Below are 16,273 nucleotides of genomic sequence, written 5' to 3' on the forward strand. Positions count from 1 at the left end.
ACTCTTGATGCTCTTGCCCCTGTCATAAGGGTCCACTTGAAGCCCAAAGCCAAGTGCAACTCGTGGTATGTCAATGACTAGCTACCCTTAAACCTAAGTGCAGGGTGTCTGAGAGGAAATGGAGGGCTTCATGTTCATCCTCTGACAGACTGGCCTGCTGCCTGCTCGAAAGGCAATACCGGCTCCTTGTCTATTCTAAGAAAAGAACCCACATCCAAGCCCGTACCTCTGCGGCATCTAACAACTCGGCCAAACTCTTCAAAATCGTAGCTGGCCAACCCTTCTGCAGTCTCTACCTCTCCAGTCGCCTTCCAGGCCCTTTGCACAGCCCTTGCATCTCACTTCATCTGAAAAACCCAGGACATCCTGTCCACCCTCTCGTACCCTCCCCCTCCACTTCTGCTAACTCTGACCCACCCCATCCTCTTTCTCTTCCTTTCCTCTTTTCTTCCCTGACGAGGTTTATAGACAAGTCCGATCTATGAAAGTCTTGTCAAAACAGGTTCTTCCCTGTTCTTCCAAAACCATGAAAGACCATATTGACACCCTTGCTCCTGCCCTGGCGGACTTCTGCAACCTCTCCTTCGCCTCAGGAGCCTTCCCCTCCACTCTGAAGCACTCTCTTGTACACCCTTTTCTCAAGAAACCCACAGCTGACCCTTCTTGCCCGGCTAACTATCGCCTGATCTCCACACTCCTTTCCTGGGCAAACTCCTGTAAAAGCTGGCCATCTCACAGCTTAACCTTTACACCAATTCTGTTGGTTGTCTCCATGACCATCAGTCGGGCTTAAGAGCTGCCAGAAGAACAGAAACTGCTCTCCTGAACATCCGTGAAGAACTGCTCTCCAACCTTGACTCTCACATCCCTTCTGTCCTCATCCTACTCAATCTCTCTTTTGCCTTCGACACTAGCAACCATACTATCCTGCTCAACCGTCTCTGTGACAACCTCGGTATCACCCATCAGGCTCTGGCATGGCTGACTTCTTTCCTCTCTGATCGACCCTCCCAGGTCCAACTTGGGTCCTTCCTTTACTCTCGCCATCTACCTGCAGTGTTCCCCAGGGGTCTAACCTCTCACCCTGGCTCTTCAACCAGTACCTGGAAACACTCGCCCATAGCGTTGCCGCTCTCTGCTCCAACTTTTAGTGCTATGCGGATGACACTAAACTCATTTTCAGGCTTCCCTCGGCCACCTCTTCTACTTCTCTCATCTTGGATTTTCTGTCTGCTATTCAGGAGTGGTGTGCCGCCAACAATCTCTGCCTTAATGCCAGCAAGACAGAGATTCTCCTCATTTGCACACCTTCACCCTCCTTCCCTGTCACTCTCTGGCCGGTCTCCCTTGGCCCTCCTCCTACCCCCTCCTGCGAGGCTAAGAACCTCAGGGTCATCTTCGACTCCACGCTTTCATTTTCTGCCCATATCTCTGATGTCTCTAAAAAGTCAAACTTCTAAATGCACCTCCTCAGAGGTATTCTTCCTTTCCTCTCCTTTCCCCAGAAGCTCACTGTCTCTCAAGCCCTGGTTCTCTCTAGGTTGGACTACTGCAACAGCCTCTTTCTAAATCTGCCTGCTTCTACTCTGTCCTTTGCAGCTCATCCAGAACAGGACTGCAAGACTTCCTTAGCCTCAATCCCTGGGATCGTATCTCTCCAGCCCTGACATCTCTTCATTGGTTCTCAGTGGCTGCAATGATTAATTTCAAAACCCTTTGCATTGTCCACAAGACTTTCTGGGGGCTGGGTCCAAAATACCTTCAACTCTCCCTCCGTAAATACCTTCCCTATCGAGCTATTGCTCCTCCAACTCCCTCAGGGTCAGTTGTTTCTCTAAGAAATGAGCTGGGGATAGATCTCTTTCTTAGGCTGGTGCCTCCCTCTGGAACTGGCTCCCTGCCACTCTCCATCTCCGGTTCCGGAAGCACCTCAAGACTTTCCTCTTTTTTTTTTAAACATGTTTATTTTTGATCAACACCACCAGAGAAAAGTACATTACAACATATTATTTCATGACACTTTGTGTAGCTCCTTGATCATCTCCTCCCCCATCATCAACCCCCTTCCCGTCCCCCCTTAGTTAACGTCCAAATCTTGCTCTTCGGTCCGTTGTATCATCTCTATGCTCCTTGCCGTTAGAGCGATTGCTACCGCTCGTGGCTTAAAAGTTAGTGCTGGATAGCTCTGGTTATAGTCTATTACAGGGGACCAGATGTTCGTGAAGCGGTGAAGGAGGCCTCTGTTTGCCGCCGTGATCTTTTCTGCGACAAAGATGTCTCACAGTTTCAGCCACTATAGGATCAGCAGGGGTCCCTCTGGCGATTTCCAGGTTCGTGCCACTGTGAATTTTGCAGCCAAGAGGAGGTGAGTGAGGAGGATGGCACTTCTGCCCGACCTTGGGTATATGCCTGGAAGCGGGGCTTCTAGTAGGATTGATTCTGGCTCCAAGGGCAGCTTTATCCCAGTTATGTCTGCTATGGTGGCAATGCATTGGGCCGAGGTTTGCAACCACTGGGCAGGACCACCACATATGGATGAACGATCCCTGTAGGCCGCATCGATGCCATCGAGGGTCCAAGACTGGGTTGATATGGTATAGTCTAAGTGGCGGGTAGTACCATCTTAGAAGTAGTTTATGGGCACACTCCCGATTAGTGATGCAGAAGGAGGAGGCCCGCGTGCGAGACCAAATGTCTGACCAAACCTGGTCTTCTATTGGGTGTCCTAGGTCTGTTTCCCATTGATTCATGTAGGTTGCTCTAGCGACCAGGAGATTCGTCTGCAACAGCTTGTACATCACTGAGACGCTCCCTCGGTGTGGGGGGTCTGCGATTGTCAGCTCAGTAGGGTCTAGATCTTGGGTCGCTGCCTCGCACATTGTTGGATGGGAACACCAATGCCTCGTATGTGAATCTGTCTGTTTATGCCAGCTCAAAGGTGTTTTTGCATTGTTCAAAGGTGAGTGGTTGATTCCTCTCAAAGAGCTGGCTTAGGGAGCTGAGGCCGCCGGCGATCCAGTTCTTAAAGTTCACTAGGTGGGTTCCTGGGGAGAACGCTGGGTTATGAAATACCGGGGAAGCTGGGCCTAGGCCTCTAGGGATTCCCTTCTGTTTCCGAGTCCATTCCCAAGCTTTTACAGTCTGCCTAGTGGAAGAGAGGATGTTCGGCCACGTTCTTCGGAGAACGGGGGGGAAGGTGCAGGAGGAAGCGGAGAGGGAGGGGTAAGCGGGATTGTTCAGTCTCGACCCCTCTAGGTCTGTTTGAGGTTATAATCCAGCTCGCAGTGTGAGCCAGCTGGGCTGCGATCTGGTATTTCTGGAGGTCTGGGAACTCCTAGGCCTCCCAAGTTCGGATTGCTCAGCATTGTCTTGAGCAGGATCCTTGACTTTTTACCTTTCCAGATGAAGCGTAGTACCTTCCTTTGGAGACGAAAAAGTGAGGACCGGGGGATCAAAACTGGAATGGCCGAACAGGTGTAAAGCAGGCGTGGAAGGAGGTTCATTTTACATGCCGCTATGCGGCCCAGTAGTGAGATCTCCTGCGAGATCCAGCGCGTGAGGTCCTCCTCCAAGGTCTTGAACAATGGTTGAAAGTTCTCTTGGTAGGTATCCTCCGGTCGGGCTGTGATCTGTACTCCTAGGTAGGGGATGGACTTTTCGCTGAGCTGGATCGGGCAGAGGGCTCTGAAAGAATCCTTATCTTCCTGCTCCAGTCTCACCCCCAGGGCCGATGATTTTGCAAAGTTTATCGCGAATCCTGAAACTTTACCAAAGCGATGAATTTCTGCCAGGGAGGACCTGAGCGATTGGGTGGTGTCTGATATGGTTAATAACACATCATCCGCATATAGTGCTATTTTATGTTGTGTGGGGCCTACTTGGAGGCCTTTGATTCTGGGGTTCAGTCGGATCCTTTGGGCCAGTGGCTCCATCACCAGGGCAGGGGAGACAAGGGGCATCCTTGTCTGGTGCCGCATGATAAGGGGATCGGGTTAGATAGGAAGCTGTTAACACGGAGCAAGGTCTTTGGTGATTGGTAGTTCGCTAAAACAAGTTTCTGAAATGTGGGTCCAAAGTGAAAGGACTCTAGGTTGAATCGGAGGAATGACCAATCTACTTTGTCAAAGGCTTTAGTCGCATCTAAAGCTAGCACAGCCAATTTACGTGCATCTCGTTGAGTGACTTCGACCTGGTTTAGGACCCTGCGGACGTTGTCTGCAGCAGATCTATTCAGTACGAATCCTGTCTGGTCTGGGTCGATGATGTCCAGGAGCACTCTCGCTAATCGGTTGGCCAAGACCTTTGAGTAAATATTAGCGTCCAGGTTTAGTAGCGAGATAGGTCTATACGTTGTGATGTCTCTGGGGTCTTTTCCTGGTTTCAGGGCGAGAACCGTGATCGATTCCTGCATGGACGAGGTGATGGACCCCCAAGGTAGCAAAAGAGTTAAAGAGCGATGTGAGGGGGGGTCACCAGCTGCGAGCGATAGACTTTGCAAAAGCGGGTCGAGAATCCGTCTGGACCCGGGCCCTTGGTTTGAGACTTTTGATGACTTTGTCGACCTCTTCGCTCGTGATCGGGGTCTCCAGCTCGTCTCGCCCCATAGGGGCGATCCGGGGAAGCGCTGCGTCTCGGAGGTACGAGAGCTGCTCTTCGGGTGATCTCGGGGAGGCCGTCATCGTGTCTGTGAGGTGAGTGACTGCAATGTGTTGCTTGTCTCCCTCTGCGAACTGGACTCTGCCCTGGGAATCGCGGAGGCCTAGGATAGAATGTCTCTTTCTAGTCTTCACCAGTTTTTCCACCAGAAATGTGTTGGCCTTGTTCCCTTTAGCGTAGTAGCTCTGCTTAGTTCTGGCAAGTATCTGAGCCGTGTCCTGAGCGTAATGTGCTTCTAGCTTCTTTCGAGCTATCTATAGGGCTCGATGGGTTCTGGGCATCCAGTTTTTCACTTTACATACAGCTTCTGCTCTCTACACGTCCTCCTGTAAGATCTGGCGAGTCTGGCGCTTCTTTTTGTGATAGGCCGCTCCTTGCGAGATTAGGACCCCTCTCACAACTGCTTTCATTGCGTCCCACGTGTTGGCCGGTGAAGTGTCCTCACTCTTATTTTCTTTGAAGTAGTCTTTGATGGCCTTCGCTACCACATCCCTTAATGACATGTCATTCAAGATCCGGTCGTATAGGGACCACTTGCGTTTTGGGAGCGGATCAGGGTCATGGGCTCTAAATGGGCATGATCTGATAAAATTCTGGGACCTATGGTCACCTCGTCGGTGTAAGCCAGGACTTGGGGGGAAGCCAGTAGCAGGTCGATGCGAGAGTAAGTTCTGTGTACATAAGAATAGAATGAGTAGTTGCGGGCCTCTGGGTTTAAGACTCTCCATGTGTCGACCACATCCAAGGAGCTGAAGAGTTTAAGCAGAGCTGTTGCCGCACTGAAGTCTTTACGAGCAGGGGGGTGAGATTTATCTTTGATTGGGTCAGGGGCTCCGTTGAAGTCTCCCCTTATTATCGTTTGACCCTCCATGAATGGTCGGAGGGCATCTTCCAGAGCTGAGTAAAACTCTTCCTGTTTATCATTCGGGGCGTAGATCGAAATAAGGGAGTATAGCTGGCCGTAGATCCGGCATTTAATTGCTACAAAGCGGCCATCTGGGCAAAGCAAAGTGTCTAAAATTTGTGGTTGAAGTGTCTTAGCAATAAGTAAAGCTGCTCCACCTTTTTTGGTGCCGTTCGATGCCAGGAATTGTAACGGGAATTGTCTGTCACGGAGCCTAGTGAAATCTGCTGGAATCAGGTGAGTTTTTTGAAGGAATACGACTGAGGCCTCTTCGTTCTGTAGACGCTGTAGCATAGATTTCCTCTTCTGCGGCCCGTTTAAGCCTCTGACGTTGAGGGTTAGGAATTTCACTTTCAGGTGTGGTTGAGGATCATCGTGGGCTTACCTCGACGGGTGGGGTAGGCTCTGTGGGGGGGTAGGGTCTGTGGGGGGTGGGGGGAGTCATGAGTTTCAGGCATCATCCAAGAGCTTGATGACAATGCGGTTCTCTGGTGGTCTTGTTTTATAACCTCTCCAACGGGAGGGCAAACTGAAACGGGAGGGTGAACATGGATGTGTGTGGGGGGCTGGGGTTTTCTGTACGGCCTTCTCCATGGCCAACAGGGCCAGAACTGTTTTCCCCGCCAACAGGGCGGGGGTAGAACCATTGGACTTGGTTCGCCTCCAAGGGTGAGTTGGTGACATACTCCTCGGAGTGGGGTGTGGGCCGCTCGGGGCCCGCGGCATAGTTTTGTTTCGCTTTAGTTTCGGGATCGGCTAGATCACGATAGAGGGGTATGACTGGATCATCGTATCTTCCGGCGTCTCTGTGCTTTAGACCAGGATGGTTGTTGCTGTCTTTGGGGTGATTGGTCCGGTTCTTCTGGCGGGAGATGAGGACTGAAGGAGAGCGAGGCCAGTGGTCAGACAAAATGTCGAAAAAAAATGTCGAATGACAAAAATGTCAAAAAAAAAGTCGAATCTATTATTTTTTTTATTTATATGTATTTTTTGGGTTTAAGTAAGTATAAAAAATGGGTAAAATACAAAAAATAAAAAATAAAAAGGGGGGTTGGGTGGAACCCCCCATTTGAAGAAAAAACGTATTGAAAAAAAAATGCGACCTTTTTTTTCGACATTTTTTTTTCTACATGACTATAAACCAGCGAGGCCTCCGGGGAGTTTGGATGCAAGATGGATTTTGCGTCCTCAAGATGGCTGATTTTGCCGAGGGATTCCCTGGTACGTGAATTGGAGAGTGGAAGGGAACCGCAATAGGTAGCGGATCTGCTGGCTTTGGAGGAACAGGGTCAAGGGCTTGAGGGCTCTTCTTTCCTGAAGGGTCATCAGGGAGAGATCCTGGAATATCCATGAATGAGAGTTCGTCCTTAGTGCGGCTTATCGCCGAGATGGCCTCTTTGGTGGCGAAGAAATGGACTCTAGTGATTACATCCGGGGGGCCATCTGAGTCTACTCCTCGCCTCGGGTGCAATCTGTGGGTTCGGTCCAGGACGAGTTGAGCTTTGTCCGTGAGTGGGAGAAGGGCCTGGAAAAAATTGCTTATATATGCTGGTAGTTCTTTGTCTTGGACAGACGACGGGACCCCTCGAATGCGCAGGTTATTCCGTCGTGCCCTATTCTCCAGGTCCTCCTGCTTAAATTCGAGCACTTCGTTTCTAGTCTGGAGCGCTTGAATCTCGCGTCGCATTTCTATTAGCGTTGCGTCATGGCTCTGGGTTAAGTCCTCGACTTCTCCTAGCCTCTGTTCAGCTTCTGTGAGCCGTTGGTCTGTCTGTTCTAGACGTGTGGTGAGCTCGGTCATGCAGGATCTAAACTCAGCTTTGATGTCCCGCATGAAGGCCACAATGTCGTGTTTGGTAGCTAACTTAGCTTGTTCTTCTGGGGCCTTCTGTGGGGGTGAGCCTAGGGGGAAGGTCCGGCTTCTTTGCCTTATCCGGCCGTAGGAGCATTGTTGAAATGTCCGAGGACTTGGGTGTTTTAGCGGGCTTCGACATCTTGCCAGTACAATGACCCTGGGGTTCCTTTCCGGATGGGTCGCAAAGGCTAGGGGACTGCCCGCCGGGGAGCTGCTGTTTCAGGCTCTACACCGGGCTGAGATCCGGGATATCAGGGTGACGGTGGGCAGGGGCGCCCCAGGAATTCGCTAGGTGGCTGGGCCAGCGGAGGATCGAGGTTCAGGCTTCTGTGGCCGCGTGTCCGGGTTCCTCTGTAGTAGCTGGAATGGTGTTGGGGGAGGGGGAGCCAGAGTTCAGCTACTTATCAGGGACTCAGGTGATTCACCCCCATTGGGCTGAGTTTAGAGCAAGGCCTCAGGGCCCTCAATCCGGGGGCCGAGTGCGTCGCTCACTCCGCAGGACCGATGCTTATGGGGGATGGGCTCACCTCTCTTGTCAGTACCCTGGAAATCTTCGCCAGTGACGGGGCGAGGAATCTCTCCTCACGGCTCCACCTCCATCTCCTCAGCAGGTCCCGTCCGCCATCTTGAAAATGTCGCTGCCGGACTGCGAGCGCGGGGGAATTCGATCCATTTCAGTGCTTAATCGGGGAATAACAGAGCCTTACTGCACATCGGCGAGTGCCCCTGCATATCAGCTTGCCATAGCTCCATCGGTCAATTCGATCCGTTCGCTAGGGGTTGATTAAATGCTGAATGCCGCAGGTCTCAGGCGGAGGCCCTCAGGGAAGCAGCCGCATCGCTGGCGCTCCAGGCCACGCCCCAAGACTTTCCTCTTTTATTCTGCCTTCTCCCCGCTGCTGATCTGGTCTGCTTGACATCGTGCACCTTGTTACCCTCTGATTTCCTGCCTAGGTACTTGCCCATCCTGCTATTCACCCGCACTGCCTCCTGGCAACCCTTGCACTTGGGTCTGTATCTGTAACCCTACAGTCCCCCCCTTTTCTGCACTAACCAGACACACCCTGTCTGTGCGTAAACTAGCTCTTACCACTCGCTGGCTGCACTACAACTTGTTTTTTATCCTTTGCTCAGCACTTTCCACCTCTCCCTTTTCCCCCTGCACTTTCACCCTTCCCTCTCCCCTGCACTTGTGCATTCTCAATGTCACTGGGCCTAGTAAGATCATTGTTTTGTTCTCCCTTGTTCCCCTCACTGCCTTGCTGCGCTCTGAAACACTTGTATATGAGCGCGATACAAATAAAATATATCATTTGTTTTACTTTTCAAGGCAGACCCCTTAAATTATCCAGCCCTTCTCAATTCTAGTACAGGAGTTCTCTCAGATTCAGAAGAGGGACCCTAGTGGCCTAGGAACCAGCAATAGGCAGGTTGAGATAGGGCTCTGTTGCAGGTAAAGTCAGAGTTCCTGAGAAAGACTGGGAAAACAAGTACGTAGTTCACTTTATGAGGGTCAATGGACTTCAGAGAAGACACCCTAGCAGGATTCCAGCAGTAGGCTGGATGAACTGGATGGGTGGCCTCCCAAGCAGAGAAACACCCCAAGCATACACAGGAATCACACATGCTTAAGTAAATACCCCAGCCAACACAATACCTTATCATGGAAGAAGAGCTTCAGCAAGAAGACTTCAGGATCTGAAGTCAGAAACCCAGTTGTCGCATTCCTTTATCATGAAGATGGAAGACAGGACTTATGGAGGGACCTTTGCAGCAGGATTACGGGGAAGGCTCTAAACAAGAGGTTTCTTCACATGGAAGACTCAGCACAGAAGAAGAGGATGCAGTAGGAGGGGCTTCTGGATCTGCAGCCAAAAACCCAGGCGTTGCATGCGGGGTCATGAAGACAGAAGACAGGACCCTGGATGGGCTTTTACGGCAGGGATCAACATAGAAGGCTTGAGGGAAGAGTTTCTTCATGGTGGTCACGGCTCTGTGGATTTGGCGCCGTTTTCAGGAGCCAGGAAAAGAGCGAATATTGCTGGTTGGATTCTCATCACTTGGAAGGTCCAACTCTGATGAGGGGACTTTTTTAACTTGAATCGTGCCTCTGGGGATCCGGCAGGAGGCCCATGAAGTTTTGGCAAGCTTCGGAATTCGGAAGACTGCGCACCGCCAGATGGCTCGAGGTGCCAAGGTATTGGGGTATTGCAGCCTAGCAAGGTTGCAGCCCATCGTGGGATGCCTCAAAATGCAGGCCTTGTCGAGTCTATTGAGGCTTACCAGGCTCTGGGTCGTTGTTTTTGGAGTCCCCAGGTCGCTTGGAAGGAAGGGCTACAGTAGGTTCTGGTTACACAGCAGGCTCTCCGTTGCTGGAAATCGTCTCTGCTGCGTTTTCTTCATCTTCCTCTTTGGGTTTGGTTCCAGTCGTCGACTACTTCTTCAGCTTCCAGGATCAGACTTTTATGCAGGAACCCAGCCAATCACACAGCCATGCAACATTCAGACTTGGGGGTTAGCAATCCTTTCAGGACAGCCAGCCTCCCAGCTTGAATGGCATTCTTGTAGTCAGGCTGGAAGTTTTGGACTCTTCCTCACTTCCTGCCTTCACAGACACTCTAAAATTGACACAAAAGAATGTCCCACCCTGGAGGTAAGGGGAAGAACAAGAGAGGACATGAACACTAAAATGGCAAGAAAAAAAGATAGGGGCCATTTTAGTAAAATGTGCACCAATGGGTGCCTTTACCAGGGCTGTGGAAACAGCCTGTGGTAAAGGTGCACCGAATTGGTAAACAGATTCCCTGCCACCAGCCATTAAAGTTAAGTTTGTCCTGGTAACAAATGTTACCTTTAAAATGAGAATGGGAATACATGTAATCTCCCCAGCACCCCACATAGGGTGGGGGATGCTGGTCTCACCTAATAAAATGTAAAAGGGATCCAAAGATGCTTTCTACCCTTGGGAACTGTAGTTCTCACAAGGTTAGCCAAAGAAAGTTAAAAGGGGCGCCCCTAGGGCAACCCAGCAACTATAGGCATGTATTGCCAAAAGTTGTCAAAGAGGATAACTGACACTGTGGGGAGTCTTAAAAATAACACCCATAAAAAGAGTAAAAGATTCTGTGAGTGTGGAAAAAGGTTCCCACTCACAGAGGTATAAGGAAAAATAATCCACAAGTAAAAGCAAAACATTATGGGGTTGACCCAGGTCAGGAAGATTTATCATTACTATGAAAATCTTACCTAACAGTTACCAATCCCTGGCAGCCTTGCGTAGAATCAACTAACAATTTTGGGTTAGTCACAGTGAGGAGAAATCCACTCCTTCAAAGCCAATGACCAAACCTGACAAGCTTGTTGGAAGATGTTGCCGGGACCAAGGAGAATGGGTAGGAAATAAGACCTCTCAGTTTGCAGGAGTGTTATCTCCAAAACAGGATTGTAATACCCTAATGGGTAGTTTGCAGAAGAGCTCAACAGTACGGCAGCCATGCTTTTCATAAGCGAAAGTTGGGTCAACAAATGATAAGTATGCCGATGACTTGATAACAAGTGATGGGATGGTCTCAACAGGTAAAGAGGCATCTAGTACATGCTGAATGGCAGAGATCTCAGTAAGGTTTAGGCAGGACATTGTCCCAGCTATATTTATTAAATGCTCCCAATTAGCAATAGTGGGCTGATAAATGCACAAACTATTCTAAACGAGCAAGTTATTAACTGCATTACGATGTTTCGTAAATCATCAAGAGATTAAGAAAAAATACTTGAACCACACAATTCATATGAACCAATCAGAAGACCATGAAACACAACATATTTTCCATTAAAGGATAGCGGCCAATGATGGAGTAGGTTAGGTGCCGATTCGGCAATCTACAGTTTAGAACACTTCCAATCATGTGGCTGCAAGGAAAAAGTGAGTAAACGATAACACATGTAAACATGTCAAATGTTTTTTTACATCCTGTGGAGCTGCCATTGTACAAATAAGTTTCACAATAGACTGGAGGATGGTTTCTAGGTGCACAGTGCCTTGGATATGGATTGTCTATGGTGATTTGTAGGTACAAAGTGGGGCCTGTAGGGTGCTCTCAACTAGCACTACAAAGTTGTTGCAAGGGCTAAATAGTACTGCAGTTGTCTTTGAGGTGAGGAGTGCAGAGACCGATGTAGCCTATGATTCTGGTAATGGGTTCCTCTGGTCCTCCTGTGAGGGAGGGTAATACCCATTCATGACTCTGGCCTAAATTCCCATTCATGGTGTTGAGCGACCAAGATGCAAGTGCATCTGCAAATGATGCTGCGTATTACTATGCATTCGAGCCATGTGTGGTGGCCCTAGGTCCAGGTCCTGCAGAGAGTACACGCTAATTGGATTCATCTAATGTTAACATACAGGGCAGCTATAACTGTCAAATTAGGCAGAGATATGAAAAACTAACCTGGTTATCTGCATATCCAAGTAAAGCCCTTTTCTTCTCTTCATCGTGATTATAAATCTTCATTCCCAAGAGATTGCTCCAGTAATTCAAGGACTTCGGCAGATCTGACACTGCTAGTGTTACTTTTTGCACTGGATCTGAAAAGTTTGTCAGGATCAATGATTTTATTTGGAAAAGGCAAACGTTTTCTGAGTTCTTTCCAACAACAGTACATTTGACTTTTGGTTTTATACGAGGTCCTGGGCTTTTTCTGTTTGGCAGTAGTACATTTAAAGTGCCTAGCTGGCTATACACAAGAGATAGGAGACACATCTCGGGAAAAGAGATTACCACCAAGGGTGAGACGCAGCAAGTGAATGAAGAGGGAAGACTGCAAAACGTTGCAGAGAAAAATGAAAAATCAATAGGGCTTCAGCTAACGATATTGGAACACACAGATCAAAGATCAAAGATCAAAAAGGTATAGTGACCAATAGGATATCTTGTGAAGCCGTTATCCCATATTATTGTGCTATTAACATTGCACAATGGAAAAAGAAAAACGATGTTGTGTCAGACTAGCAGCATTATTTCAACAGATCATCAAATGTTCCAAAAACGCATACATTATACAGTGCAGGAGAAAACAGCACCAATATGCCTACACAATTATGCAAGATCATGTTCCCATTGAACAAGAGAATAGGTTTAAACTCTGATTTGCCAAAGAACATGCCCAGCTGTCACTTTGTGCAAGACAGCACATCCATCAGCCCTACCACATAATAATACTACTTAGACCACCATGCTGAGCAAGGGAACAAGACTGCCATATTAAGCCAGATGGGAAATCCCTTAAGATATGTGGAGGCGGCAGAGGCAGCTAAGGCTAATTATGGGCTCACTTTCCCACTGCTGGCCCTCACTGCTTGTTGCCAAGGCCAATACAACTAGACGCCACAAAGGTCTTTCTTTTCTAGCAACAGCAGTCGGTATGAGAGAAGGGGGAGGAGGTGCGTATTCCTCTTTTCTTGACAGCCCATGAAGTGATAGCCTAGCCTCCATTCTAAAATGATGCTCAGGATACTTGGGCAGGCAACATAGTTATTCAGGGACTCCCCATGAATCATTTAGCAATGGCTTAAGAGAGGTCTAGTAGCCAAGTAATCCATGCACAGCTAACATATCAAAATACTTATTTCATAAAGTGTGTACCGCTTGCCGTCCTTTTTTCGAATATAAACTGCCACAATTACCAAAGAAAAAGTAATGCTATTCTTGCCACGCCGTCCTGGGGTGGCCTTGAAAAGGGTAAGTAGCGTGACAAGTACTGAAAGGAAACAAATTAAAATTCATTATAGGGGAAATGGCTGCATTGACTCAAAAGAAAGGCAGGATAAGTGCAGGGCTCTGCAGCAGACTATGAAGGAACAAACAAAAAAGCAGATGGCTCTTCCACAACAAAAAACTACAAACTGCAAACGTTCATTAATGATTATTGAACTTTTTAAAATTCAACATTTTACTGCTCAACATTTTCAACTAGATCCAAGTTGCCAGCTGCAAACCTTGGAGAAATTTCTTACCAGATTTTGGCTGCTCTTTGTCTTCCAAAACGAATTTATACCCTCCAGGTGCCAAAGTTTCGATCATGCCGCCGGCAGATTCTGTGAATGCCCACCCTAGCTTCTTGGCATTGGCAATTGCCTGGCTCGACTGAATTGTGATGCCCTGCCAATGAGAAACACCAGATCACCTATTTTAAAAATGAGGGCCTTCACCTTGGCAAAGGTAAACACCAAAGCCTTGTAAACTGATTCTGCATGTGGAGCATACAGAACAGCATCGAAAATTATGCAAACATTGTTTTTGAAAACAAATCAATTTATATGTAGAGCTTATGGTGCAGGTTTGACCTTTTTCTGAGCAAGTACAATTGTGGAAGATAAGGAAACTGTGCATTATGTTAGAATGTAAGTAGCTGGCAGGAGGGTTCAGTCACTTGTACAAAGTGACTAAAAGTTCTTCAACCTCCTATCTTTTACCAAATGCTTCTTTTTCCAGGATTAAGTAGCAGGATGATCACAATTCTTCTGAATAAACTAACAAAATTATACATTGCAACAAACCTTTGATGAGGACATTGAAAACTTGTGGTCATTTCTACCTCATGCACTACCCTCTGTCCTTAAATTGCCCCCTCAGCTTTGGATGTAAGGGCAACAGGAGGACTAATAAACAGTTTGTTGGTTTATATTTCAGTAGCTTACATTAGGATGAATATTAATTTAACTCAATCATAAACTGCGACCTCATCTATGACCAAGTGCTTGTTCGAGTCTTTAGACATTCTAAGCTTCATCGTCGTAAATAGTGGAACACTTCCTGGACCTTTTATTCTTTATAAATTTCAAACTCCACACCTCCAGCTGTCAAACTCTCTCCTTGACTGACAAGTTTGGTGAACCAGAAGACGGACTCAGACGATTGGAGATCATTCGCAACGGTTTTTAATTCAAAATGAAGGGATAAAGACGCCTAACTAACCCTATCGCTATGAGGGATATTGCCTACCTAATAAAACAAAAGCTCAAGTGTGCTTTAGAGTCCAAAATAAAGTTCTTCAGTCCGAATCAGTCCCATTCCTATCCACTAACTGGCCCTACCACTTTAGAAAAACATCTAACTGACAGAGAATTGGGAAGCTGCGTTCAATAGCCTTAACAGGGCGTCGGCTTCAGCCAATTTTTTTATACTTGATGTGCTCAGAGGTTCAAAAGTTCCTTTTTCAAACACAGGATATTCTTCCCAGTCTTTGTGTCAAGTTAGAGTTTCACTTTCTCCTATTATCAAATAAACTGTCTTTTGTTGTAAACATTTACATTCTTACGAGATTTATTGAAAACAACAAAAATAGAATTCTGTACCTTCTGCTACTTACTTAATTAGTCTTAGTTCAAAGTGTTTGTATCTCTGTCTTAATCCTCCTTTCATAGGGCGTTTGCACCCACATGTTTCTCAGGCTCCCGTATCCTGGATGGCTTCCCAAGCCGTTATTCACAATGTTTGTATTTTTATCAGTTCCCCTTTCATTCAGTATTTCCCATAACCTTGATAGATGTCATAGCTCTTATTCACATTGTTCTGTGAAGAGACGTGGACACAGATGACTCATGTTTGGATATAAACTTATCTAAAATAATAAAGGGGTTGGAAAATGCCTTACTATGCCTAATCTAGGAGGTATTGCACAACCTCAACCAAAACGAATGCGTCTGTCCTTTGTCAAGATGTCCAAAGCAAAATATATGTACTGTGCCTGAAATCCTATTGTAGCCCTCACACTCTAAAACAAATCCTTAATTGTGAAGGATATTGTCTCTATCTCTCAAGTGCACAAATGTTCACATCCAACAAAAAAGGGTAAACCTAACCAAAATGTTCCAAGTGCACAATGTTCACAGTTCTAGAGAATGGGTCCCTTCCCCGGATTCCTTTAAACAAAATGAAAAGTTCCAACAAAGAATAATCCAAGTTCCTTGTAACCCCAAAGGGATGACTCTCTCCTCTTGGCGAGTTCACACTTCTCTGGGAAATTGCTCTCTTCCCCAGATTTCTCTTTACATTCAAGACAGTTAAAAAAAATCCTTAGGGTATGTGACTTCCTTGTGATTCTCTTTTCACTGTGTTACAATTTGGGCGTGGGTACCAGACTCGCAGATCACCTTGTATACTCTCCTGCCAGGCTCTTTTCCACGTTTACAACTATTCACAATCCTAAGGGCATGACTCTTTCTTAAGATTCTTTTCTTACTGCAGTTTTATTACACACACTTGACTTTGCTGGATATACTCTCCTGCCAGGTCTTAGATGCAGTCTCTTTCCCTTTCTTGCATACACTTCGCTTTGCATGGTATTCTCTCTGCCCAGGACTTCTATATAATTACTTTTCCTTTTATACACAAAGTATTTGCCCAATTGTGGCTTATCGACCGTTGTTTAACAAAGTCTGTTTCCATATTTGCTCCTTCTTTCACACGCTGGGTGTCTGCCCCTTCCTCAAGATCATTCACATTTACTTTGTAGTTTATTCTGGAATATGGACTCAGCAGTCCGTTCGTAGCATGATTCACAAATATGTTAATCTCTTCACAAGCTTCCCCTTTTTTCATCGCGCATCCCTTTTCTGAAGCGTCATACACTTTCAGGCAACCCGTACATACTACCTGGGCTCACAGGGTGCTTCAAGTGTCTCTTGCACTTCTCCGCTTCCGCCTTCTTCAGTCTGCTGGCTCAGTGTGCATCCCATTAGATGCTGTGTCTTCGCTGTGTCCTTCTCTGTGCATGGTTCCCGCTGCCTCGTATTCTCAGACGGCGGGCTACTTGTACTCCGGTTGTCCTTCACATCATCTGTGTTCGCCTTCACGCCA

General features: G+C 47.4%; 1 protein-coding gene across 1 annotated transcript in view; it reads right to left on the reverse strand.

The window, feature by feature from the left end:
• GLOD4 (glyoxalase domain containing 4) overlaps positions 1 to 16,273 on the reverse strand; it is a 141,276-nt gene that overhangs the window by 52,373 nt on the left and 72,630 nt on the right. The window contains exons 4-5 of the mRNA XM_069615172.1: positions 13,429 to 13,573; positions 11,864 to 12,000 (exon numbers count right to left, since the gene is read on the reverse strand). Coding sequence (XP_069471273.1) covers positions 11,864 to 12,000; positions 13,429 to 13,573 — 282 coding nt within the window. The remainder of the gene's footprint in view (positions 1 to 11,863; positions 12,001 to 13,428; positions 13,574 to 16,273) is intronic.

Source organism: Ambystoma mexicanum, chromosome 9 (genome assembly GCF_040938575.1).
Source record: "Ambystoma mexicanum isolate Mex_15411 chromosome 9, UKY_AmexF1_1, whole genome shotgun sequence".
NCBI lineage: Eukaryota > Metazoa > Chordata > Amphibia > Caudata > Ambystomatidae > Ambystoma > Ambystoma mexicanum.